Source organism: Aptenodytes patagonicus, chromosome 4 (genome assembly GCF_965638725.1).
Source record: "Aptenodytes patagonicus chromosome 4, bAptPat1.pri.cur, whole genome shotgun sequence".
Lineage (NCBI taxonomy): Eukaryota > Metazoa > Chordata > Aves > Sphenisciformes > Spheniscidae > Aptenodytes > Aptenodytes patagonicus.
The window spans coordinates 47,946,685-47,974,500 of NC_134952.1; the positions used below are offsets into that span (position 1 = coordinate 47,946,685).

The following is a 27,816-nucleotide window of genomic DNA, read 5'->3' on the forward strand; positions in this document are numbered from 1 at the left end:
CAAGGTAGTATTGTGACATATATCTGTACGTTGAGTCTGAATCCGCTGTTGCTGATGGTACTGTTCACGTTCACCTGTTCTTTCTAACAGGGTTTACAAGCCCTCCATAACGAGGCTATTTTTTTCTGGCATGTACTGGTATTGCAAAGAGAAGGAAAAAAATGAAGTGCAATTTTTAATCTTTTAGGTTACACTATTTTTACGTGGGAATATATTCATAGCATAAAGAAGGTAAGCACAGCTTTATATAACTTAATGTTTTGAACTAGAAGTACCAGTTTGTAAGAGAAAGTTATTTCAGGATAAGAATCATATTCTTAAATCAAGATAGGAAACACTGTACTGTCCTGAGCCATATTTAGGCAACAGAATCAGCAAAAGCCATAAGGTGAGAAAAGCCAATGCAATTCAGCCTTGGTTTTCAAATACATTTTGTACATTTTACAGATATTCTATGGAGACAGGCTTGAACGATTTGAATTTTGGGGTTTTTTTGGCTGACTCAAAGGTGACTAATCTTTGATGGTTATAGTAATATAGTTCAATGCAGTAGTAAAACTATATAGTTCATTATATGTTATATATCTATATATATGTACATAAGAAGTTTATTATAGTAATATAGTTCAATACATTCAATTCTTCTGAAGTAGAAACAACACTCTTCATACAGATACAGTGGAAACAGCCTCACAAAAGAAAGGACATACCTGGTATTTCTACTTGAAGTAAAGAAAGGAGTTTCAGAATAAAAATGGGTATCCAACATAGTGCATCGGTAAATACAATGAAGAAAAAACGTTTAGCAAGGATCATCTCTTTTTTAATATGATTCTGAATTTCAGTAGCTGTAATAGCTGTTTGGTGAACACTGTAGAACATACTCCCGTAGGAAAACACAATGATGATGAAAGCCGCCAAGTTTACACCTGTTTAAGAAGTTAAAATCAGTTATCAGTTATAATTTGACAGCATAATGGCAATTCCACGTCACCTATTTGCAGGCTGGGTAGTAAAGAAAAACGTTTCATCTAAACTGCTAGTCCCGTAGAAGTAAGCAGCCAGAAGCTCTGAGCCTGTCTTCACCCAAACACTGAATTTTCGCCTCTGCTCAGGTATTTATTTCATTCATCGTCACCTTATAAATGGCTGCCATCTGATCCAAACTACGTAGTTCTCCTCTGGTCTTACCATTGCTCTACTTCCCTGACAAAGTCTATTCATTCAGGAACTTAATGGTCATCCATTTCTTTCTACTTTCTCAGCCCTTCATGCATTTTAAGATACATAAGTATCTATCTAATATAGTAAAATATTCAGGCTGGAAGAAGTCTTTTAAGTGCTTACTGGAGCATCTAAATATGAGGTGTGAACATCACAGGCAAGCTATCTTATTTGTTTGAAAATTAAGTTCATTTGCAGCTCTAATCATATATCAAGAAGAAATGCAACTTACCTAAAAAAATGACAACAGAATAAATCTGACTTGCTGAACTTTCTGATTGTTCTGAGTGAAGAGGAAAACAGACGCCGTTGGTGCCATAGTAGTTCCTGAAAAATTCCTTATTGCTCAGTGGGATAAAAGCAACAGCAAACCCAATTATCCAGATAAGAACCAAAATGGAAATTGTCCTGCATTTTCTGGGCTTCAAACACCTAAAAGGATAAACTATGCAGATGTATTTTTCCAAAGTCAGGTAAGTCAACAGTAAGACCGACACCTCTGTAGATAGAATAGCCAGCGATCCCACCAATTGACAATGAATACTGTCCATCCACAACTGAGCGTGCTTGTTGTATTCTCCGCGATATTTAAGATCAAAAGCTCCAATCACAAATAAATATATTCCCATCAGACAGTCAGCACCTGTGGGCACAGTGCTTAACATCATTATTTACACATCTGAATTTCCCATTCTCTGTGTATATGTATATTGGAAAGCAGACATACACACATATATACGAGTACATATTTATAAGTCAGCTAATATATAGATATAAAATCAATATTATAGTTGGAATGCTATTGTGAATTACAATTAAGGCAGTATAATTCAGTTTATTCCTCCTTTTTTTTTTTTAATTTTCATTTGGACTGACAGTCTATGTTTCATATTTGCTTCCAACCTGATTTTTTAAAGCTCAGATAAAATTGGTTTGCAAGTAGAAAAAGATGTGGCTTCATTTATAGAATTATTCTTGCAACCCGTTTTTTATCAGGTCTTATTCCTTTTCATATTGACATTTGGCTTAAGATCATTTGCTTTGAGTAGGGCATCTCTGCTGGATTCAAAGTTTCGTTTTGGTTTGTCCACCTTGTGCTAGTTCAAAACTGATGTGCATTCTCTTCTAAGACTAGTAAGTGAAGAGGAGCTGTCAACATAGAGCTGAAGGCTTCTCAGGTATTTTGGCTGGAAGCTTTGTGTGGTGTTTAGACTGTTCCCATGGTTAAACAACACAATTTCGAAATCACTGACATGCTGTATTTAGAAAGGTTGCAATCATTTTATACGCCGTTGACAATTACCTTTCAAAATGCAACTAATTGCATCTGTGAAATACTTGTAGACTCTCCTGTATTGAGACAGGGTACTTGAGATTATGGTGACTACTGCCAGACAGTTCGTCCATAAACCTGTCTTCCTTTTAGGACTAAAATAAAAAAACCCTAATTCCTAATATTGGGGAGCTAGGAGGGATTGATTTTCTATATTTGCATAAGTAACCTTTTGCTCATGCAAAAAATAGAATAACTGTCTCGAACACAATGTTTACACACACAAATTGCTATTTACTCAAAAATACATAGTAAAATTTAGGTTTATGGGCCTTTGAAAAGTTTGGAGTCGTATTTCTTCTTGCTGAAGAAAGTGGGAATTTTGACACAATACCCGCAGCATTAAAATCAAACATGAAACCTCTGGAATTTATCAGCTGCCAGAGAGACCTCCTGGTGCATAAGGTACAGCATTTTGTATTGTCATTCACAACAGCATGAAAGTTCGGTTAATCCAGTGCTGGAAGTATGTCACTATATTATAATAACAAATATTGTACACACTATGAGCAGACTAAAACAATACTCTTTTACTTTTACTCATGGAGTACTCACAGCAGAGAGACATTATTGAGATGGCATGGAGCTTATTCTCTGATCTGATGTAAGGCCTCATGCAGATAACAAAAATATTTCCAAAACAGGTGATGGCAGATACAACCCAGACAAACACTCTCTGTATGATGCTAGCTAAAAGGTTCTCAAGGGATGAAATCCCATCAGTATTGGGCTTACAGCTGCGCACATGAGGGGCATATCCACAGTACTGGAATTTCTTAAAATATCTGGGTGTGAGAAAGAAAAACAGATAAGAGATGGTTCTAGTTTGGTTACCAGAATATCAAAACTCTCTAGTAACTACTCAGAAAACATGTTCTGAAAGAAGAATAATTAATTAAAAACTGTTAAATTTGACAACTGCTCACATGCTGCTTCTCATACACTTTTGTTTTTAATTATTCAGTGTCCTGCTTTCAGCTGGGATAGAGTTAATTTCCTTCCTAGTAGCTGGTACAGTGCTGCGTTTTGGATTTAGGATGAGAATAATGTTGATAACACACCGATGTTCTAGTTGTTGCTAGGTAATGCTTACACTAGTCAAGGACTTTTCAGCTTCCCATGCTCTACTGACTGAGAAGGCTGGAGGTGCCCAAGAAGCTGGGAGGGGGCACAGCCAGGACAGCTGACCCAAACTGGCCCAAGGGACATTCCATACCATGTGACGTCATGCTCAGTACATAAACTGGGGAAAGCTGGCCGGGGGGGCCGCTGCTCGGGGACTGGCTGGGCATCGGTTGGCGGGTGGTGAGCAATTGCACTGTTCATCACTTGCTTTGTGTATTCTTATATTATTATTGTTATTATTATTGCTATTTTATTTCAATTATTAAACTGTTCTTATCTCAACCCACGAGTTTTCTCACTTTTACTCTTCCGATTGCCTCCCCCCATTCCACCGGGGGTAGGGGGGGAGTGAGCGAGCGGCTGTGTGGTGCTCAGCTGCCAGCTGAGGTCAAACCACGACATTCAGTATTCTGTAAATTGTAAAATTCAGACCAAAGAAAGCAAACTGGAATAATCTACTTAGAATCATAGAATCATTCAGGTTGGAAAAAACCTTCAAGATCATCAAGTCCAACCGTTAACCTAGCACTGCCAAGTCCACCACTAAACCATGTCTCTAAGCACCACAACAACAACACGTCTTTGAAATACCTCCAGGGATGGTGACTCAACCACTTCCCTGGGCAGCCTGTTCCAATGCTTGACAACCCTTTCGGTGAAGAAATTTTCTAACATCCAATCTAAACCTCCCCTGGTGCAACTTGAGTTACTTACATGTGGGAAAGGTTGCTCAGGGGTCTGAACATTCTTCTCTGGATGTTTGCAATTTCAATGCCCTCCAAGCTGCTGTAAACAATATACTCTCAATAAAAGGCAATAGAAACTCAGTGTAGTAAAAGAACAAACTTTACGAGCATTTAATTGTGTTTCTATGATTATATGTAACTAGAGGTGAACTTTAACGGCATCTAGTCTGTCATCCCTTTGAAACTTGAACAGAAAGTCTGCATAAAAGCTAGTGTGGAATAAAATGAATTTCAGCTAATTCTAATGAACTTGCTGTTCTTCCAAAATCACAAAGGAGGCTCTTTTAGTACTCTCAGCAGTGCAATCTCTGATTATTATGTTGCCCTTCCAAAGTATTGTTCTACTGATGTTCTTTCATCATCTCTGGAAAAATAGTAACTTGTTCCAATAGTAATATTTTACATCTCTTCTGTTTTTTATCCTAGGGAGCGCTTTACTAGACAAACAAACCACTGCAGAAATTCAGTCCTCATTGTGTCAAGAGCAGCAGGAAGCTGGGACACAAACACGGCTTGTAAGGGAAAACGTTGGCTTTCTTGTGACACATAGATGGGATTTCTTTTTTTTTTTTTTAATATATTGAAAACAGCACTATTATTTCCCCTGCAGTGCTAGATCAGTAAAGTGTAACTCTGGAAGTTGTTCTTTTAGAACATCAGTTTCTGCATTCTTCTAGTCCAACCCATCCACTGGTTAGGTGTGCAGCATGTCTTCTAAATTGCAATCAGTCAGGGGTCTTTGGTTCTTCTTGTGGGGAGCCTTACTTGAATTCACCATTCAGTGCTTTGAGCACAATATTCCCGTGAATTCTGAGCACATTTAGGCAAGAGTGGAGAAAGGTACCAGAGTGACTGGTTAGTTGCTTTTCGGGCTGGTGAGCAGTTTTGCTAGGAGACAAGAATAAAGCTCCAAATACGGAAACTTCTTAGTTTTATTTAAGCACTGCAATGAATCCTGGGGTGTGCTTTCCCCAGCTATTCTTACTATTTTAAACTAGGATAGAAGCAACTGGTGGTCTACAAACTGAGTGCTGAAACATACAGTTTCCTATAGCTCTACCTCAAGACTTAACAACTTTCTCAACTTAAAAATATGGAAGGTCGTGGTCAGTCAATTGCATGAGTTCTTTGGTGTTAAATAATAGATAAAATATATGTTATAGCCTGACTGTTACGGAGGTAATTATTATTTTCTGTGCTCAGCTGCTTATTTTCATGAAACTTGTACACATTTAGTATTTTCAGGTCATTAGCCATTTACCAAATGTAGTTGAATTTGGCCACTGGATTCCAAATCACTGTGAGGAAGCAGGACTGATCAACAAAGGCATCTGCACTGTTGGCTACAGCTCAGGGGTCAAATCATAAACTCCTATTACGCTCCTATCCAAGGAAACATCTCTTTTTGGATCTCCGCAACCACTTTGAAATGATGACTGACAAGAACCAATGCTGTGCTCTACCAAGCTGGTTATTGCAGACGTGCAGCGGCCCGTGAAGATGTACTTAGATCTACCGCAGGATAGTTTCAGATTTGCAAGACTGTCACTGCACTATCGCACAGTTTTAGGAAGAGCTCCGCTGGCAGAATTCAGGTTAGAGCTGCTGTGTTAGTGCACCCACAAAAACTCCCCCTAAACTCTTCTAAAAGATTTGTAAAAGTCCCACCTCCCTCTGACACGGCAGCTGAATCGTACTTGGTTTATATTGTTCTTTTCATGGTGTTAGCAGTAGATTCTGTAAGAATGGAAATATGTCCCCAAACTTGTATATATACCAAATTCCTTTATAATTCCCATCTTTACATATCCTAATGGCACCTGCCCATGGCGTTGACAGCCCTGACTGGGTATTGCATGACCCTTAAGCTCTGTGAACAAATTGTACAAGGTCAAATGAGGGTTGCATTAATCTTGTTCTGTAATAGCAGAAAAGACAATGTCTTTCTCTAAGCTGAATTTATGATCTCTTTTTTTAGAAAAATTTCCATTATGAAATTGATATTTTCCGGAAGGAAAATTTGAGTATTGCTAGTAATTATTTCCCAGGCTCATCATGGGATGATGATCCTCATTATGTTGAGGATCGTCAACATAACTATAAACTATTTCAAGGACAATTTTTTTTAAAACATATTCTGGATCATGTCCTTCTGAAGGAGATGTGCATGATCACAAAGAAAATATAGCTAAAATATAAAAACTTGATACTTACAGGGATTTGAGTTTAATTAGAAAATCAAACTGGTCTATTTGTATTTTCTTGATTGGGTTGTAAGAAAGGTTCCTGTAATACAACATAGGCATAAGTAACTTTGTACATCTTCCTTAAAGCTTGTTCCAAAGATAAAGTCAAACTACATAATCCATTTGCTTTTCCAGTCCTGTAGGAAGGACTCGTACAACTGGCAGTTACAACTGCAAGTAGTGACATTCATTTAGTGTTGTTCGGCTTGCTAAGCCAGTGGAAAGAGTAGTCAGATGCTTCACAGACATGCTATTGCCACGTACACACACACACGCACACACAACTGCCTCCCCCAGCCTGATGCTTAAAGGTTTTGTCTATAGAAATATTTAGTTATTAGAATTCCTGGACTTTTTTTTCAAGTAAAATAACCTAGCTGAACTGCACGCATTTAGAAATAAATTACAATTGATTTTGCTAGTTGCTAAAATCTATTTTTTCGTAATCATTCGTGTGAGTTCAAGAAGAGACAGAGGCAGTGGAATGTAAAAATGGACATTAGCATTAGATGCTATCACTCTGTGCAAGAGTGTTTCTAGGTACATCCCCTTTTTCTTCTCCCTATAACTTTTCCTCATGTTTTCGTTTTGATATTGTAACTAAAATGTGCAAACTCAATCACTGCAGCTGTACACACTGGGTTGCCCCAGTGTATTGTGATGAATCGCAAGGATGCTGGAGAAGCACAAAAATAAGTTATTCCACTACTACCTCCTCTCCTCTGGAGAGGTCCTCAATTTTGTGACTAGTGCCTCTTTCAGATTATGCGAGAAAGATTGGGACTTTCCAGCAGCAGCATTTGAGAATTTGCCTATATACACGTCATGGGAAAAAGAGAGAATGTCTTTCTGGTTTTGTACCACCTCATGCTTTTTTGGAACTCTTTCACAGGAAAAAAGCAGTTGCAAACAAGGCATCTGTATATGATGCTCTTACATGTTTATGATCTATTTTTAGAGCCAAATCCTGATATCACATTAAACATTCCCCTCAAATTATTAATTCCTCATGACATAGCCAACACAGCTCATTTTGTATATAATAACAAGATCTAGAAAAAGGTAGAATTTGAACTTGCTATCTTTTGGGACATGAAAGTACACATCTTTTACAAAACTCTTCTGGGCAAAATGTTATATAGCATTACTTTTGGGATAAGTATTTTTTAGGCAGAGCTTAAATGATGCGTACAAATAAAGGTGTTCTTTTCTTTCCCAGCATTCATGACTGAAAGCATCATATCAAATGAGTAATATACAGTTATATATAATAATAATAATAATAATCAAGAATCCTTACAGTTGTGAAAGCTCCTTTAGATCCTTAAATATATAGGGAGGAAGTGATTCAATCTTGTTGCTAGCCAAATCTCTGCAGAAACAGCCACAGGTAGGATGCAGTAAGTTCTTACTAGGCTCAGTAATTTTACCAAACAGTTTTGCAATTTCAGGACACACAGTTTTATTCTATTTGCCAAATAGGATATTATTTGTCACATAGGCTATCAGAAGCTTGGACTACAAAAGAATGCTGTTAAAACAAGGTGGGAAGCTAGATCCACCAGATCTCTCTTTGTCTAGTTAGTTCAGATATGCCATTAGATACCTCATTTATTATTATTTTATTTACATCGAAAAGAAAGTAAAATACCCTTAACTTGGGTTGTAGGAGCTTGGAAATAAATTAAACAGATTGTTTCGTGATGGGAATTCTTTCACATGGGCTAGCCAGCACATCTTTCCCTTAGTTCTTCTCTCTACCTTGCTCCTTATTTTCACTAAACATAAATCCTAATAACTGTGGACAGAGGAGTAATGGTCACACGCACCTAGACTGTGGTGATGTAAGATTAATTAGTATTATTCTATTCAGGGAACATAATGATCTTGTGAGCAAAAAACCTGGTATTATTGATACAGAGTATGTATTTTATCCATTATTTCTTCCCTGTTAAATATATAGAAAAAAACCTGAGGATGGGTGCTGCCTCCAGAGCATGTTATATGAAATAGAATTTATGATAAATGATATTTGCAATATATATTACAAATCTTTGTGACTTGTACAAGTAAGAGAAGAAATCAACTCACAATTCATCTAGCATCTGGAGAGAAGAAAAGCTGTTTTCATTTAAAGAGCTGATTTTATTTCGTCTCATCACCCTGAAAGAATAAAACAAACATATGTTGCTGCTTCTTGACACCTATTTGGTTTTGGAGAGAACTTTTTATAAACTTTAAAAATTCTCTCTTCTCTGCATCTTCAAATATTTGCCCAATTCAGTTAACAAGCTAATCGGATCTAGAAGCTTACCATTTTACCATTTGATAAATAACTTTTGTTGCCTATACACGCATCTTTTTGTGCATGTATATACACACACACACACACACACACCCGTAGGAGGCTGGTATAAATTGACTGAAGGCAGGAGGAAGGTTAAGTGGGCTGGAAGGCTTGTGACCTAACTGCATCTCGGACACAAGCACATGGCCGTGCACCTCTTCCTTCACCCATGTTTCATCCGCCACTGGGCTTGCTCCTTAAATGAACAACCTGGATTTTAAAACCAAAGAGAAAGCCAAGAATACAGGTACCGCAGAAGAGTTAAAAATTGAAAGTGACAGGTACCGTGGAGCATACTATTCCAGCAAAAGGTTGAAGGGATTTTCTGAAGATGATTACAACATCACTGAGGAAACTTTGGGGAAAATTCTAAAACTGCTGAGCCAGCCAACCAATCAGCCAATCAAACTCTTTAAAATAAAGAAACAAGCTATGTATTTTTTATTATGAGATTTTTGCCTCCTAGAAAATTTCTAAATCTTAATATCAGTCAAAATCGCTTCATATAGTTGCATGTATCAAAGCTGAACTTTACTACAAATGTAAACAGTGGTTATTCTGTATGGTGTTCATTTAAAACCAAGCATTTTAATTCAATCTCCTTGAGACCTAAATAACCATGATAGTCAGGAAACTTTTATATTATCTGTAATGAATCAGTTGACTGTTCAGCACAAGCGTATCTCAGTCTGGCTGGCTAGCATATCCTATTACTTACAGTACAGTTAGAGTGTTGCAGGAGATGAAAGTGACATTTCTTACATGATGGATATGGTTGCCTTCAAGGTCTCTGGGATATAAAAACAAAACATCAATCACTGAAAATAAATTGAGGCAGTTATTCTAAGGTAATTAAAGAAAAATACTACCAGAACTTAATGACTGCACAAAAGAGGGTGGGAACAAGACATCTAATTTTTCTGCACACCTAGTCGATGACTGCAGGTCATCAACCCTGCAGTGACCCAGCGCGCACTCTGTAAGATCCAGCGCCCCGTTAGAAAAAGTGGCGTGGAAGCGCCATATAAAGACAACAAAATAATATTTTTCTAGTGAAATAAGGTAAACTTACAACCAGTTTAGTCTTGGCATATATTGGCACAGAGGTTTATCAGGCAAACGAGCAAGAGAATTATTCATCATCTCTCTGAAAAAAAGAAAAATAGTATAGCTGGCTATATTTGCCAAAAATTATATTATAGAAAAAATTCATATCTCTTACGTTTGTACTTTTGAAAAAAAGGCAGTCAAAGCTTGATTAATTTCTCATAGTCTTGGAGGTAGTATTATTTTCTTAAAATTCTACATTTTTTTCCTATGGCATTCTGTGGAGCAGTATTTTATCCTTAACTTGTTAATTACCAGGTAAAGGAAAGGTGTTCACTTCACTGCTTTTTAAATAAAATATAGCAAGTTAATACAAATATTTTGACTATTCTGTCATAACACGTAACTTCTATTGGTGATGGAGGAAGGGGGAAGTGGAGGGAGTTTTCCCTCGGGGCTGCAGGGGAAGGGGGTCCCTCCTGTTTGGGTCTGGAGAGGGCAGCGGCAGGTTACGGGCAGGGTCTCGGGGAGGGAGGCCAGGCTGCTGCCAGGGGGCAGGAGCCATGGGACCCCCGCCTCCTGCACCGTGGCTCTGGAGGACAACTGGCACCCATTGCTGCAGCTGCCATGTCCTTGCCCTCTCAGTGACGTTGTCTTTTTACCATTTTTTCCCACCCATCTCCCTATACTTTTCCAGACACTGCATGTCTGCTGCTGCCAAAATCCCCCTACTCCAGCAGATCTTGCCTGGAGGTAGGAAAAAGCCACAGGTGTACTGCCAGCACTCCGTGGTGAGCAAGCAGAGTCGTCATAAAAAGGCTTTTACATATATCTGTCCTTTCAGTTCTGTTCTTTTAAATAACGCTTTTGGTTCTTATTCAATACTTACAGGAGAATAAGTGATTTGAGTCCATAAAATATTAATGGAGAGATCCGATTTATCCTATTATTTTCAATTATCCTATAAATTACAGCAAAACATGTATCAGTTTTATAATTGTCTGCAGTCTTAAATTGAACAGATGATAAAAAAGTAACATACTTTGAAGTGGATTTCTTCAAACGTCCATTCAAACTACTTAAAAAATTAACGCACTACTCCTTAGCAGGTCAGGGTATTCATCGAATTAATTTCCTTTCAGAAGAATATAATTTTTTTTAAAAAATTAACTTAGAGAAAGTAATTACTTTCAACTTAGAAAAAAGTGTTTTCTTGCAAGTTTTTAAAATTCTTTGATCAAGACACTTTGAATGGATGCCCTGTGAAAATAAAGCAGCACCACGTAACTGTTCCATGGCAATTCAACAGTTCCAAACACACAGAAAAATGTTAGGCATGTTATTATTTGCTTATTTTTAATAACTTGACTGAGTCAAGATAGCATTTCATTTTCATCTGTCTGAAAAGCAGTAATAAACCACTATTTCAAATTATGACAGTCATTTTGTCTGGGACATTTCAAGCACTATTTACAGGGAAAAGACCTGCCCAAAAAATTCTCTTTCTACTGTTTGATAGTATCTGAGTTAGTTCATGTACTAATTTGTAGCAAACAATTACTAATAAACATTATTTAGTATTGTAAAAGTCATCAGTCATTGGAGCCATTAAGGCCCAAGAACTAATTTCTGCTCTCACCAAAGTCAATTGGATTTTTACCTCGCACAGTGTAACAGGAGTTCCTTTATTATCGTCTCGTATAAAGTACTACTATGCACAAAAATGAAAGCAATCCAAATATTTCTTTCTCTTGCTTTAATTATTCCTTGAGAAAATAAACATACAAATAAGAAAAACACATACAGCCATTCAAGTTTGTGGAGATCTTCAAAGACACCAGGCTTCAAACTGGTTAACTTGTTGTTACTCAGGTATCTGAAACAGGACCAACAAAAGATAGACAAATGGAATGATTAATTACCACCATATGCACGAAAATGAGTTTTAAGATTTTTCCTTCATAATTTATCAGAATACTGCTATTTTTTTTTCATAATTGTCATTTTTGATTATGGTAATTTTCATGTCCTTCTTTGAGAACAAGGCGGGACTCTCTGTAGTGAGGACTTTTGGAACAATTATGTAGAACATTTTGTCTTATCTATAAGAAAACACAGCAAGCTAAATATTTTCACTGTATCGTATTTTAGGCCCTTTCCAGTTTTCTTCTGTGGAGTGATTCATTCCATGAATGTTCCCAGGATCCCGTTCAGTCTCAGCTAAGGACGTTAGTCAAATGTAGATACCAGAATCATGGAAAAAGAAAGCCTGAGGAATGAAGGGGGCGGGGGTGTGTGTGCGTACTATAAATGGTCTGGGAAGGTAATAGCAGCAGCTATAATAACAGATGAGCAACCACACTCATGTGACGGAAAAAGAAGAGGTACAACATTTAAAAAAAATTTCCTTTTAAAAACGCTGCAGAAACAAAAAGCTGAACTGAACACCACAATTTATGTATCATCTCTTTCACCGAGCATTTTCCTTAAATTTAGAAGCATCTTTCAGAAATCTGCTGCAAAATAAAGAAAATAGTGTTCTTTTCATTACCAATACTAGTTAATTTGGTTTGCTTCTGTAAACCAAAATACAACATTAAAGAGTTTTGATTCATCACAAGCTCTTGCTTTTGTTTTATTCCTTTTTTGTTCTTTCTGACTTTATGCAGGTAACTACCATACTGTCTTCCATTCTGCAGATTTGGGGAACAGGAGTGAAGTATGGAGCCCACTTGTGTTTTCAAAGTATTGTCCTGTCAGATAACTTGCACAGACAGCTCTTAGTCTATCTTTGCTTTCTCAAGCCAATTGCTGAGTTACAGATATGGACCATTTTGCAACTTCCTAACATTGAATCAAATGAGAGAGAGACATCCGGAGCGACTCTCAGAGCTATTCCCGTTGCTCTCTACTTCAGTATTCAAACAGCAATACTTACAGTTTTGTCAAGTTGTATAAACCTTTGAAAGCACGTTCAGATACAGCTCTGATTTTATTATTCTGAAGATACCTAAGAAGATAGAACAACAACGACAATTAATTCTCTAAGCACGCAAAGTCAAAGCAAGCATAAACAACCAATTAAAATCTATCAACTAAACTGAATGCATGTGTGGTACTTGAAAAGAAGCTGCCAAACTTGTTACATCTTAAATTTGACAATATCCATTTCACAGCTATAGTTGCAAAGACTGCAAAGGTGTTTTAAAAGAAATACCCCCCCTCCCAGCAGCATTGCAAAATACATTCAAAGGGACGCGTGGTTTGCCTGAGATGAACAACGAAGTGGTTGTACGTGACCGCCTGTTTTAGCTCCTAACCTTGCAGTTCTCACCTCTGTGACCTGATCTGAATGTTTAGCCAGAACCCTGCTACAAGCAACATAATTTTGCACAGCAAATGTCGAATTAACATGTGTTTTTTAATTTTCTGTTATAGTATCAGAGAATTTTCAAAATGCTGCATTTTTAAGACAATATAATAAAAATGTAAATCGAATCTTACTAATTTTCTGTCAACTAAAGAACACTTTTTTCTTCTGTTTTTTTAATCTACTTTTATAAAATAAGTTAAAAAATATAATCAACTGCAAACATTAAATCCTTTTCAAATAATTTTAAAGCATTACACTGTTATTCGCTGAGTAATATTTAAATATAAATCCTTTTAATTAAATTACAGTTAATAAAGCACCCAGATGCATTCCTGTTAAAAACCAGTTAGAAAGCTGACACTGGCTTTTACAAAATGGGTTTGTGTCAAACACTGCTCAAAAGCCTTCTGAAAATGTACAGTTATCGATCAGAATTGTGTGAAATTAATATTAGAAACAAATTGTTTCTAATAGATACAGACGTATTTCTTTTAATGAAAACGTGTTTTTCAAGACTTTAAGGTAATAATGGCACTTAACTTTGTGAACGCAAGGTGGTGCTGCAGTACAGCACAGTTTCCCTGAAAGCTACACTCCAGTAAGTTTTCTAGGCATGTTAAGTGCCTTGAATTGGTGACGCAGGAGCCCTACTCCAGACTTTTGCATTTAATTCTTAATTTCACTAATCCCATATAAAGCAAACTTGTTAAAGGCTATGATCTTTGAGTAATATATATGTTACACCTCATAAAACATAACACAGCATTGTGTTGCCATAACAATTTGACTAGTTGGGGCATTATCAAATTGGTAGCAGAGATAATTAGGAGTAAAACCAAGTGCCATGTGAGTGAGCTTCCCATGACAACGGGAAGTTCAAGTTTCCAAACTTTTGTTTAGCAGGATAAATGGATTAAGTTACTTTAATTTCTTTTGGCATATTACTGTTCATTATAAATGTAACTTCCTTCACACACGATGAAAGTTTAGCATTTTTCTGGTATAAAATAGTCAATACAAAAAAAGTAAATATGCAGAAATTATGGTTTTGCAAAAAGAGAGGTATCAAATTAAGCTATTTGAGCCAAACAGGTTACACAATTAGATGAGGTACTGAAGGGTAAGACAAAACAGAATTTTGAGTATAAAACGAGGGTCGTCACTTAGATGTTAAGTGCGTTTGTAAGAGGATGAATATTTAAGGCACTAAATAGATATCTTAAGTTGAATCACTCCCTTACAGATTTTTAAGGTCTTGGTATTTCTTGAAAATGTCAGCAGAAAGTTTCCTTAGCAGATTCCTCTGAAGAGACCTGTAGGAACGAATGCACACAGTAAAACTACTCTCCCAGCTTCCTACAGTGCTACCACTTTTGTTATTCAATAAGAGCAGCTTTCACACTGATAAATAATAAAAGCAACATGAAACCATCTGAATATGCTATCTCTGTTTGTCTGAATATTTCTACCTATTTAAGGAGTAAGCCAAATACTTTATCATAAAAAAATATTATTCCATGTCCCCAGAGCAACTGACAAAATAATAGTTAAATCTAAGAGTTAAAAAGATTTGAGTATTAACTAAACCACAGACTTATTTCAAACCTCAAATGCATATAGAGCTTATTTCCCAGTGCATGTGTCCCTATGTCCCCATCTCTGTTGGCCACCGACTCAAGTGTCCTGTCAAGAACAAAATTTGTTCAGGGCATGGTTGGATTAGAAGAGAGTCTGTCCCGAAAGCCAGCTGAACCGACTCACTGCTTTTTCTAAAGCTAGAACTGAGGCATTATTTTTGAAGTCTTGGTTGACCCTGAGCCAACAGCCAGTTTAAATATATATTTGACATTCCACATCAATCTTCGTTATGAAGGATTGCGGTACCACACGTGAGCACAAACTGGTACCGAACAGAAAGATCCGTACCCCTGCTCTACAGAGAATATCCTCAGGTAAGGACTCATGATGCTGCCCTCTGCTCATCACGCAGAAGACAGCCTCTCAAACAGTGATGTGCAAACTAAAAGCAATATCAACCATTCCCTGATCTCTTCAAAAAGTTTGGCTTACACATACGTATCTGTATGATGACCCAGCCCAGATTAAATCCTTTTAAATAACAGCATATTGAGAGACATCAAATGAGAACTAAAAAGATTTGCTCAAGCAGGTAGTTCCACTGAGTTCAAGGTTATTGACTTTATTGGCAGGAGTATAGACTGGGAATACTGGCAGGATCACAGAATAATAAAAAGGTCCTAAGCATTGTGTCTTAAAAGGAAACATTTCTTCTGAAGATTTCTTTAGATTTCCTGAAACTGTTGCTAGCTCAAGTCACTGTTACAAATATGAAACGATCACTTCACACAGAGTTTTTCAGTTCCTTTTCTCTCCTTTCATGCAGGGAAAATCTGTACTTAAAACATTAAAGGACTTGTCAACAGAGAGACACTGCTTTCACGAGCACCAGCTGAGCCAACTGGTCACAATTATAAGGCTGTAGTTGTGAAAAGGTTGTAGGACGGATAGTCAAGCCTGAACAGAGCAAGAGACCACTTTTCTATGATTCTATGATTCTGCTCTACTTACATTATGGTTATGTTTGAAGAGACTGACGGGACAGCACGCAATTCGGCAGCGTCGCAGAAGATCTCCAGCCCTTGGCAGGCACACTCTGCTGGCACAGCACCAGCCACTGCGTGAGAACAAGAACGTGGTTGTGGCACGTTGGATGGGTGGTGTGATGGGATGGGGAGAAAAGAAATATGGTGTAAAAGAACAGTGAGCACAAAGACAGACATACCAGGCTGTGTTAAACAGAAATTAAGGCACATGTTTGTACGTAATTGGTTTAGACCTGGGAAGACCCTAACAATAAATATAAAGGGACACAAAAAATTATGTTACCTCCTGACCTCTGTGAAAGAGCTTGTAAAAGCTCTTGAGCTTTAGGCTTGATATACAGGAATCTGGCATGGTAGCAGTTTTTCAGATTTTTTGTGGCTCTTTTTTAGATTATTCAGTCCTCTTACATTTACTAGAATGAGCACAATTCTGTCCAGGTGCAAATGGGATGAAAATGGGTCCGGAAGTCTTTGCTCCCTTCCCCCTGTCTCTGCACTTTAAGTTAGTGCTCATAGTAGCCAGCAGAGTCAGAAAATCTGTACGAAGGGATGAATGCCAGCAGGAGCGGAGGGGGTTTGCAAGAATCATTTGATGCATGAAGAAGTGAATTTGGAGGAATGTTGCCTTCATTTCACTCTGAAAGATATGTGTTTCATGGTCTTTCTAGCTGTACTAATATATTCAGATATACATTTATATTGCCCTCCTAATTGGCATATGTTTCACACTTCTCTTACAGAAAATGAATCACTCTTAATGGAACTGAAATTAGCTTCAATGCATTTGTTCTTCTGAGATGTTAATTCTGTTTTACTATAAATGAAACTGCACTGTATTTCTCTTTCTGATAAGCATATTTGCTATGTATTTCTTTGTAGGAATCATCAGTAATAATCACACAAATAATATCTGTAATTACTTACAGCACTCAGGTGTCTTTGTCTGAAATGCATACAGAGATTTCAGTTTATTGTAGTTGTCCTTTGTATAATGTTTATCAAATTGCAGAGACCATCCATTGTTGTCTTCTAATAAAAAAACACAAGTAGTAGACACATTATAATAGAAATTTAGTTGCATCAATTTTTTGCCTCAATTTTTATCTCAATAACATGATTTTTCCAGAACATTTCATAGACCATTTGATGACCTTATCTTTATACAGCTGCCTAATCACAGGTATGTACGGAGATTATGAGCTGCATGGTAGGAACAGCTTATTACACCCTCAACAACAATATTTTCTGTGACAGTTGCACTGAAAAAGTATCATCTTTCACTTCAGAACTTTTTGTTTATGTAGGAGTCTAAAAACTAGAGGCAACCATATTTTCCTACCTCCTTAACGTGCGGGTTTGTCACTTTGTCCAGGAAAGCTCAAATGATTACTACGCCTCCGACTACTTCTTTCAGAGGGCTGTCTCACACTATCACAGCCTATAATTTCTTTCCTGAAAATCTAGATGAAGGCCAAATGAACACTGCTTTTCAAGAAAATGGGTGACATGGTGTAACATATTCAAGTCAGTATGTTTAAGTTAAGCTTAATATGCATCTTCTTAAACAAAGCATTATTCCATATTACCAGTTTGGTCACTGTGCATAGATGTACTGGAACAGAGTGGATTATGGCCATAAAGGTGAAAATTGAAGAGCAGATCTTTCAGTTCCTTCCCACAAATGGGGATTTCCAGATACAGTGGTGCTGGAAATAACTAGAGACCTGTTTCTTGGAAGTCTGTTGTATATCTGACATCTGTAAATTAACTGATCGGGTAACCACTTCCAAAACAGGGCAAGAATACACACCACCAAAAAAAAACCCAACCCAACCAACAACTTACCTTTAAAAGCTGTGATCTGATTTAGTTTTATTAATTTGAGTCTCACCTCTCTTAAGCTTTGACAACACCCACATCTTTTTAGTTTAAAGCATCTCATGTAATGAATATGCACCAGCAGCAGAAATGCTCCTTAGGATGGCACTCACCAGCTGGTGAGTCAAAGCACCAGTGATAATTGAAAGCATTAAATTGTAACGATACCTACTGTCAAACAACATTTATATGAGAACTCTGAGGATGGCTCTGCTTTGCTAGTCATTACAGTCTTAGTTTCACATTTATGATATGCTAGCAATGGTCTTCCCCCCCGCCCCTTTCCCATGGTAATAGTTTAGTTATACTTAAATACCATTCCTCATGGATGTTTCTCTATAAATCTACGTATTCAAGTAAGCATTACTACTATAACTATTGGCTTCAAAATAGGCGGGAAGAAATAAAATGTATTTACTTCTTGCAATTTTTCCCATTCTGAAATGGCATCTCCTTTTTCATGTCAGATTACAACTCAGCTGTTTTCTCAGCTAGGCAGGGGAATTACCTTGACGGCATCTCCTGAAGCCTGCCTACGGGGTGTCAGCAGATGGAGCTGTTCTGAGAGCTGCCTGCCCTGTTGCTGCCTAAGCTGGAAAGATGTACTATACATGCTGATTAATAGATATTATGAAAGACTAAGTAACTTCAGGAAAACTATCTTTTATCTAGCTATTCGTTTGTTATGCATAAATTGAAAAGAGAAAAGATTCAAAGCAACCTAAAATCTCTGTCTTCAGGAATTTCTCCATTAAGAGAAAAGACAGACTTGAGAAGTGCCTTATAGAATCATAGAATAGTTTGGGTTGGAAGGGACCTCTAAAGGTCATCTAGTCCAACCCCCCTGCCGTGGGCAGGGACATCTTCAACTAGACCAGGTTGCTCAGAGCCCCGTCCAACCTGACCTGGAATGTTTCCAGGGATGGGACATCCACCACCTCTCTGGGAAACCTGTGCCAGTGCTTCACCACCCTCAGCGTAAAAAATTTCTTCCTTATACCTAGTCTAAATCTACCCCCCTTTAGTTTAAAGCCATTCCCCTTTGTCCTGTCACAACAGGCCCTGCTCAAAAGTTTGCCGCCATCTTTTTTATAAGCCCCCTTTAAGTACTGACAGGCTGCAAGAAGGTTTCCCCAAAGCCTTCTCTTCTCCAGGCTGAACAACCCCAACTCTCTCAGCCTTTCTTCATAGGAGAGGGGTTCCATCCCCCTGGTTATTTTTGTGACCCTCTTCTGGACCCGCTCCAACAGGTCCGTGTCTTTCTTATGCTGAGGGCTCCAGAGCTGGGTGCAGTACTGCAGGTAGGGTCTCACCAGGGCAGAGTAGAGGGGCAGAATCCCCTCCCTTGACCTGCTGGCCACGCTTCTTCTGATGCAGCCCAGGACACGATTGGCCTTCTGGGCTGCGAGCGCACATTGCTGGCTCATGTCCAGCTTTTCATCCACCAGCACCCCCAAGTCCTTCTCGGCAGGGCTGCTCTCAATCCCTTCATCCCCCAGCCTGGATTGATACTGGGGGTTGCCCTGACCCAGGTGCAGGACCTTGCACTTGGCCTTGTTAAACCTCATGAGGTTCACATGGGCCCACTTCTCCAGCTTGTCCAGGTCCCTCTGGATGGCATCCCGTCCCTCCGGTGTGTCGACCGCACCACTCAGCTTGGTGTCATCTGCAAACTTGCTGAGGGTGCACTCGATCCTGCTGTCTATGTCATTGATGAAAATATTAAACAGTACCGGTCCCAATATGGACCCCTGCAGGACACCACTCATCACCAGTCTCCATCTGGACATTGAGCCATTGACCACTACCCTCTGGAGGTGACCATCTAACTAATTCCTCACCCTTTACCGGACAGTCCACCCATCAAATCCATACCTCTCCAGTTTAGAGAGAAGGATGTTGTGGGGGATCGTGTCAAAGGCCCTACAGAGGTCCAGATAGACGACATCTGCAGCCCTTCCCATGTCCACTGATGTAGCCACTCCATCACAGAAGGCCACGAGGTTAGTCAGGCAGGACTTGCCCTTGGTGAAGCCATGCTGGCTGTCTCGAGTCATCTCCCTGTCCTCCATGTGCCCTAGCATAGCTTCCAGGAGGATCTGTTCCATGATCTTCCCAGGCCCTGGGTCTTCCTTTTTTCCCTTTTTAAACATGGGGGTTATGCTTCCCCTTTTCCAGTCAGTGGGAACTTCACTGGACTGCCACGACTTCTCAAATACGATGGATAGTGGCTTAGCAACTTCATCTGCCAGTTCCCTCAGGACCCGCGGATGGATCTCATTGGGTCCCATGGACTTGTGCACCTTCAGGTACCTTAGATGGTCTCAAACCTGATGTTCTCCCACAGTGGGCGGCTCTTCATTCTCGCAGTCCCTGCCTTTGCCTTCTGCAGCTTGGGCGGTGAGGCTTGAGCACTTGCCGGTGAAGACCGAGGCAAAAAAGTCATTGAGTACCTCCGCCTTCTCCGTGTCCTGGGTAACCAGGTCTCCCGTTTCGTTCCAGAGAGGGCCCACATTTTCCCTTGTCTTCCTTTTATCCCCGGTGTACCTATAGAAGCTTTTCTTGTTTCCCTTGGTGTCCCTGGCCAGATTTCATTCTATCAGGGCTTTAGCTTTCCTAACCTGATCCCTGGCTGCTCGGACAATTTCTCTGTATTCCTCCCAGGCTACCTGTCCTTGCTTCCACCCTCTGTAGGCTTCCTTTTTGTGTTGGAGTTTGTCCAGGAGCTCCTTGTTCATCCACACAGGCCTCCTGGCGTTTCTGCCTGACTTCCTCTTTGTTGGGATGCAGCGCTCCTGAGCTTGGAGGAGGTGATCCTTGAATATTACCCAGCTTTCTTGGGCCCCTCTTCCCTCCAGGGCTTTGTCCCATGGCACTCTGCCAAGCAGATCCCTGAAGAGGCCAAAGTCTGCTCTCCTGGAGGCCAGGGTAGTGAGCTTGCTGTGCGCCCTCCTCGGTGCCCTAAGGATCTTGAACTCCACCATTTTGTGGTCACTGCAGCCCAGGCTGCCCTTGAGCTTGACGTTCCCCACCAGCCTCTCCTTATTGGTGAGAACAAGGTCCAGCATAGCACCTCTCCTCGTTGGCTCCTCTACCACTTGGAGAAGGAAGTTATCATCGACGCATTCCAGGAACCTCCCGGATTGCTTATGCCCTGCCGTGTTGCCCCTCCAACAGGTGTCGGGGTGGTTGAAGTCCCCCATGAGGACCAGGGCTTGTGAGCATGAGGCTGCTCCTATCTGTCTATGGAGGGCCTCATCCACTCTGACTTCCTGGTCAGGTGGCCTGTAGCAGACCCCACCGTAACGTCACCTGTCTCTTCCTTCCCTTTAATCCTGGCCCACAAGCTCTCGGTCAGCTCCTCATCCATCCCCAGGCAGAGCTCCATGCACTCCAGCTGGTCATTGACATAGAGGGCGACACCCCCTCCTCATCTCCCCTGCCTGTCCTTCCTGAAGAACCTGTATCCCTCCATCCCAACACTCCAATCATAGAGGCCATCCCACCACGCCTCCACGATGCCAATAAGGTTGTAGCCCTGCAGGCATGCGCACGTCTCCAACTCCTCTTGTTTATTCCCCATGCTACGTGTGTTTGCATAGAGACATTGAAGTTGGGCCCCCGATGAAGCTGTCTTACTGGCTGGAGTTCCTTTGTGCTGCTCTTCAGGCGCTCTCCTGCTGAACTGTGTTCCTTCTCCAGGCTCTGGGCATCTATTGCTGGCCCTGGCATCAAACTGGTAGGAGTGGGATGGATTGAGGTTCCCCTCTCCTGGCAACTTTAGTTTAAAGCCCTCTTCACCAGCTTGGCAAGCCTATGACTGAAGATGCTCTTCCCCTTCTCTGACAGATGGACCCCGTCAGCCCCCAGTAGACCAGGTTTCTCAAAGCAAGTCCCATGGTCTAAGTAGCCTTCTTTACTCAAAAAATCATGTGAATTAATTTATGTCCTGCAAGAATGCCAGTTTCCCACCCAGAGAAGGCATTTAAGCACGTTTTACTAACTTTCTCGAGAGCACCTGGTATGCTCTGATTCATTAGCAGTTTTGCCTGGTTAGATCATTAAGCTGATACTCAGAAGCAGCCTAATGCATTTTGGACAAAATGAAAGGTGTTGGCAAACTTTCGGAAATACTGCTCCTGCCTGTTTTAAATGCTCAGCAGAAATTCAGTTTTAGGACCAGCTCACAAAACTGCAACGTGGAATCCATAATTGATGAAGTGATGAGAACAGATCCTTTGCCAAGTGGTGAGTGCCTTATAAACCTACTGCCCTGTAGTTAGGGTTGTAATGAGGTTTCCCCTGTCACTATTTCTGAATATTTAACTGGAGCACATCCATTGACTTTCATTTGCAAAACTGGACCCAGCAACTGCGACCCGAAGAACCTAGTGGGAATACAATGTATGCAGAGGAGGTGAGATTTAAGAAGAAAGGAATCTTTCATTGAGGATTTTAAGCAGAAATTTGTAAAGATGTATTAAAAATGAGATTATTCTTGGAGTATAATCATACCGAATAAATATTTTGCAGTCAGTAATACTGACTCAATATTTCTGGACTTTCTAATTCATAATTGCATTCATAGAAAGTTTTGGACAACTAACCACTTATCTGCATGCTCTGAATATATAGTTAAAAGTCATAAATTCTAATCCTCCTGTAAGCCAATGAACATATAAAGTATCATTTTTCTGCATTTCCCTAGTTCTGACACTAAAGAGTGGATAGATGAGATTTTATTCCACCTTTTAGTATTTTTAAAGTGCTTTGCTGTGTGACAAAGCATGTACAGGAGGTGACCACCACTGCTTCACATCTGCAGAGAAAAAGCATGAGCAGTGCCTCCTACACTAATGGGAATGAGGGAGCCGTTCACTACGAAGGGGAAGTTCACCAGCATTTTCAAGGAAGTCGAGAGGCAGCTGTGTGTTATTGGGTGGCCATAAAAGAGAAGGGGGAAAAAAAGCACAGAGAAGGGAGAAGATGGACTATTTTGTACTGGAAGCGTTCCAGTTGTCTGGAGTTTCTGGTCGGTTCGTTTGAAATAACAGGCTTTTCTCATGGCATTGATTTTCCTGCCTTCTACTAGAAATACAAAGGCATATCTGAATATAACAAAACAAGTTATTCAAAGTTTTCTGACCTTCAGAAATGTTTGCTTTGGGCCAAGTTTTGTGCCCAAGCCTGGGACAGTCTTTATTTTATACAAACTGTTTTGTCAAATCCCAGAAGAATGTACTGTGCAAATAACTATATTTAGTACAACCGTTCAGTGAAGCACTCAACTCCAGAACTGTAAATCACTTTGTGATCGTTTAGAGTTTATATGGTCGGTCTGTGACCTGTTTACCTCTGTCGCGATGAGGTTCTCCAAACACTTTAAGAAATGACCGGTAAGAGTATCGGTCTTGAAATCCCAAATCTATCATTTGGGGGAGTACAGCTCAGATGAGAAATTACTTTTTCCCGAGCCAGTTCTAAAATAGATTTTGTTGGCTGCACTTCAGTAAAAATGAGATCTGAGAAAAAAAGGCATCAGCAAATCTTCCCCTACATGGGATAAGCAAAATGAGTAATTGTAAATGGGACTTATTTGACTACTGATTAATACACTGTTCCTTGCTAAATGTTGTCAAATTACCATTTCTGATGGAAAAGAGAATGAGAGAGAGTATGTTAATCCTGACAAACTACAGATTTGAATAATCTGCTCAGTGACAGATCCAAGAAAATATCAGCTTTACTCAATTAAAGATACCTCTCTTGCTTAGGTTGGAGCTTATGAAAAGGACGTTATCTACACGACTTTCCCCTTCTCTCGGCCATGTCGTCATGGGTTATTATGCAGAGAAATGCTATCAGTTAAATGCATAAGCACTCTAAAGAGACACTGTGTCACCCTTTGATTTTGCCTTTGGTGGTCATAACCCACGGACGTATTTCTTTCTGCCAGTTGTTCAAATATACTTTCTCTTGCTGTAAGAAATGACTTCAGGCTTTTCACAAAGATATCTTTTAGTACAACAAGGAAAACCTGTATCCTCCAGACAAGAAGCAGTTCCTTTTGAAATGTTTACAGATGAAGGAATGTAATTGCCCTTTTCCACGGCGTTGGGGCATACTGATACAGCCTAATAACTTACAGTAAGACCAAAACCACACTGAGATTTTACAAAGAGGAGTGTTGCAATGCCTGGAGCATTCGACTCTGGGAGTGAATTTCACAGCCCCAATTTAGATACCCAAGCGCAAAAAATGAAGAACCTATAAACTGGACACCTACCAGTCAAGGCAAAGGCGACTTACCCCACACCAAACTGTGTGCCACTGCACACTGACTGCTTCCTCTGCTGGTTGATTACCTTAAACATAGCTTGCCTACTTATACGTGACAACGCAATCACAGAAAACCAGACAGGAATTAAATCAATTCAAATAAGGTTTACACTTCTCTGGATGAGCTAGATTACATGCTTACACAAGTTTATTCTTGATTTTAAAAGAACTTAGTTAATCCAGTGCAACTTTTAAGAAAATAGGCAGGCTCAAATTTCCAGAAGATAAATATCTTCTCAATATTGTAGCTTTATTCCTGTGAAACATTTGTATAGGGGAGTTTTCCAGTCTGTATAACAATACTTTTAATCTATATAGATTAATCCAATTTTATATTGTTTTTCTCAAAGTATTTACAATTTTTGAAATAAATGTGACAGAATAAATTAAAATAAGCTAATAGCATGAATACATCTATAAAATCCTGTGTTGCTTGAAAGTTCCCTTAGCAGTAAGCCACTACAGTGGAGACCAGAAGAGACAAAAGTCTGGTGAAATGCAGAAGTTCCTCTTAGTTATCAACAATATTTAAAGATCTCAATAATGAAATTGATTAAAAGCCTCCAGAACTTCAGCAAAGCTATTCAATTTGCTGATATTTGCACAACAGTGTAAACCTGATTATTTCAGTGCCATATACTGTGAATGAATGGCAACGACAGTGGGAATGAAATTTGGCCATATATGAAAAATTTCCATGTGAAGCTTGAAAATTTGATCTTTTGCCAAGTATTTGCTATATTTTGAGCATGCTGCTGACTTCCAAGTGTTTTCTTTTTGCTTCATAAACAGAATTCACTATCTAGGGCTCAAAACCGAATTGTCTCTCATACATTTAAATCTCATATTTTAAGTATGATGGAAAAAAATGCCATACCAGGAAAAGGTGAGACCAACTGTAACATTATTTATTATTAGTATTAATTTGAAATATAAAGTCATCAAGCTCTTCTGCAATGTGCTGAGGCAAAAATGGAAAACTCAGACCCTCTGAAATTTCTCATCCCTTATGAGCAGTCTTGTAATATTAAAACATATATCTTTTGTATAGATGTTTTGAAACATCCCATAGAAATTTAGATTTCTGCTATGGAAATCTAGAAGATGATTTAATAAATCTACAGAACTGCAATAATTCTCTGTAAGTTTATAGACCTTCAAAGAAACATATACGAAAACAGCATGTCATCTATATAGATTGTTATTACTTTCAACCTGTTGAATTTTATAGGCCCTTTTAAAAAAGAGGTAGTATGTTATAACTTATTTAATAAGGCAAGCCAGCCACCCGATGACTGCATGGCACCCAGTAACAGATGAAGCCTATGCTTTTAGAGGTAAATAAGTGCAAGACTTCAAACAGCCGCTCCCTGCCCCGGTTCTTTCGGAAACCTCTGTCCGTGATTTCCAGCCAATGAGCTAGACAGAGCTTAACGAACATCTATGAGAGAACTTTACATGTGGGGACCTGAATGCTGCCTTTTGTTCGGAGACCTCTTAGGCCTGGGAGGAACACAATGGTAAATACATTTAGCCAGTGAAGAACTCCTCCGGAGAGTCAGAAACATCTTAAATTAAATCTGCATGCCTGTTCTTGCTTCACTGGACTGGAAAAATGTGGCTATGACACTGTGATTAAAAAACAAATGCAGACACACTACAACCATTGCCTAACTGCCAAAAAAACAGTTTTGCAGAACTATCAGCAAAATTGTCCAGAAGCCAAATTTCTAAACACTGAGGAAACTTGTGCTCTCAAAATAGCTCAGGCTACTTTGTTCCATTAACTACTACATAATTAAAGACGCTGCTTATGAAAAAAGATGAAATGAAACACCCTAGGGTGGTGTTCTTTCCATTCCTCTCTTATTATTGCACATAAGTAGAGTGGTAGTCAAATACATAACAGTAGTCACTGCTTTTTTAATGTCCCATTCAGGGTGCAACAATCCAGCCTACAGCAGTGCAAGTGATTAGGCCCAATGCACACGATTTTGATTTTGAAATTAATAAGAATTCTGAAGTGTTGGCATTTTTAACAATTCTTATGCTAAAATACTTTTTATTCTAAATATGACTTAGAATGGTTATTTGCACATAACCATTTCTCTAGAGATTTACTAGTAATAAATGAAGAACCTATTTCAACAACCAGTTCTGAGACGGAGCATTAGAACCATTCAGTAGTGTGAAATGACAGTAACCCTAATTTTAAACAGAGAGTGAACCATATCTACTCAATTCCCAATTAAGTTTAAGAAAAGAAGAATTAAGGCATTTATTTATGAGAGTTATATATCACAGACTGCATGGGAAGATACTGTATTTTATGTCGCCTGTTTCTGTGACAAGTTGCAGGAGATCACAACCTAGATTTCTTCATCTCCTCTAGAGAAAAAAAAAAACAAAAAACAAAAAAACCAAAAAATCGCTGCTAGCACAGTGCTTCCAAAGAGTCTTATCCAGTACTATTTAGGAAGGCTAGCACATGAGTCACAAACATTGTGTTTTTGAAACTTCTGAGCTTTTCATTAGTCTCCTCATTTAGGTAAGTTATGATTCTTTGCTCACTGAAGACAGTGGGAGCCTTTCCATTGATTTTAGTGGAGTCAGTCCAGGTCAGTTCTCACCAGGCTCAGCCTTGCTTCATAAGACATGTTGTGGTCAAAAGCCCAGGTGGTGTGACTGAAGATTTTATATCGGTCTTATTGTTCGCATTTTAAATTAGAACAGAACATCATAAATCCAATAACTACATAGATTTTGGCTGCACGTTTTGGTACTATCAAACCCTAATAGGAGTTAGGAAAAACTTTTAAATCTGAAAGCAGGACTATTTATAAAGAAATGAGTGCACCTGTACTTTACATCCAAGGGATTTTCAGAACCTGTAACTACAGGATGCTGACACACAGTGCTAAATATATCGGAGACAAAGCAGTCGGGCTTAATCTTAGACTTCAAGACATATCATAAAATATGCTTTCAAATTGGCCAGGTAGGATGTAAAGTCCAGAGTTTCCCCTGAAAGGAGAAAAGCTCAGTACCTTTTGAGATCTGATTATGTTTCTATATTTCTCCATTTACAACTTTGTACCAAACTAAATTCAAGAGCTGATGGACGGTTTTGGAGCAAGAAATCTGAGGTAAGCTACACTGCAATTTACGGGAGGCTTCTCCTCAAGAACTGGCATCACATTAACATCACAGCTAATTTACAGTTACGATGAACAAATCATGCCAACTATCCAGCAGAATGGCTGGAATATTAGAGTAAATTGCAACAAAGATCTTAGAAGATCACATAGGAAAAACAAATATTCAGTCTCTCAGTGATTTAGAATTTAACTGCATTGAGAATTTTTGCAGCACTTTGTAATTAGCATGATATGACTACAAAATGATAACTGACCCAGTGATGTATCTAGAAGAGATAATTACACAAAAGTTGTTAGACCGATAAGATTACACTTTTATCACTGCATGTAACAGTAGGAAAATTGTATTCAGAGAAAGCTGACCCTTATCTAGGAC

The 27,816-nt window shown here is 39.1% G+C and overlaps 1 protein-coding gene across 1 annotated transcript in view; it reads right to left on the bottom strand.

Annotated features, from left to right (window-relative positions):
- Positions 1-27,816, bottom strand: part of RXFP1 (relaxin family peptide receptor 1) — a 57,961-nt gene that overhangs the window by 2,106 nt on the left and 28,039 nt on the right. Inside the window, exons 3-17 of the mRNA XM_076336610.1 lie at positions 16,990-17,094; positions 16,031-16,136; positions 14,683-14,754; positions 13,007-13,078; positions 11,873-11,944; positions 10,958-11,029; positions 10,094-10,168; positions 9,740-9,811; positions 8,766-8,837; positions 7,975-8,046; positions 6,643-6,714; positions 4,397-4,468; positions 3,113-3,342; positions 1,457-1,867; positions 711-929 (exon numbers count right to left, since the gene is read on the bottom strand). Of these exons, the coding sequence (XP_076192725.1) occupies positions 711-929; positions 1,457-1,867; positions 3,113-3,342; positions 4,397-4,468; positions 6,643-6,714; positions 7,975-8,046; positions 8,766-8,837; positions 9,740-9,811; positions 10,094-10,168; positions 10,958-11,029; positions 11,873-11,944; positions 13,007-13,078; positions 14,683-14,754; positions 16,031-16,136; positions 16,990-17,094 (1,794 nt within the window). The remainder of the gene's footprint in view (positions 1-710; positions 930-1,456; positions 1,868-3,112; positions 3,343-4,396; positions 4,469-6,642; positions 6,715-7,974; positions 8,047-8,765; positions 8,838-9,739; positions 9,812-10,093; positions 10,169-10,957; positions 11,030-11,872; positions 11,945-13,006; positions 13,079-14,682; positions 14,755-16,030; positions 16,137-16,989; positions 17,095-27,816) is intronic.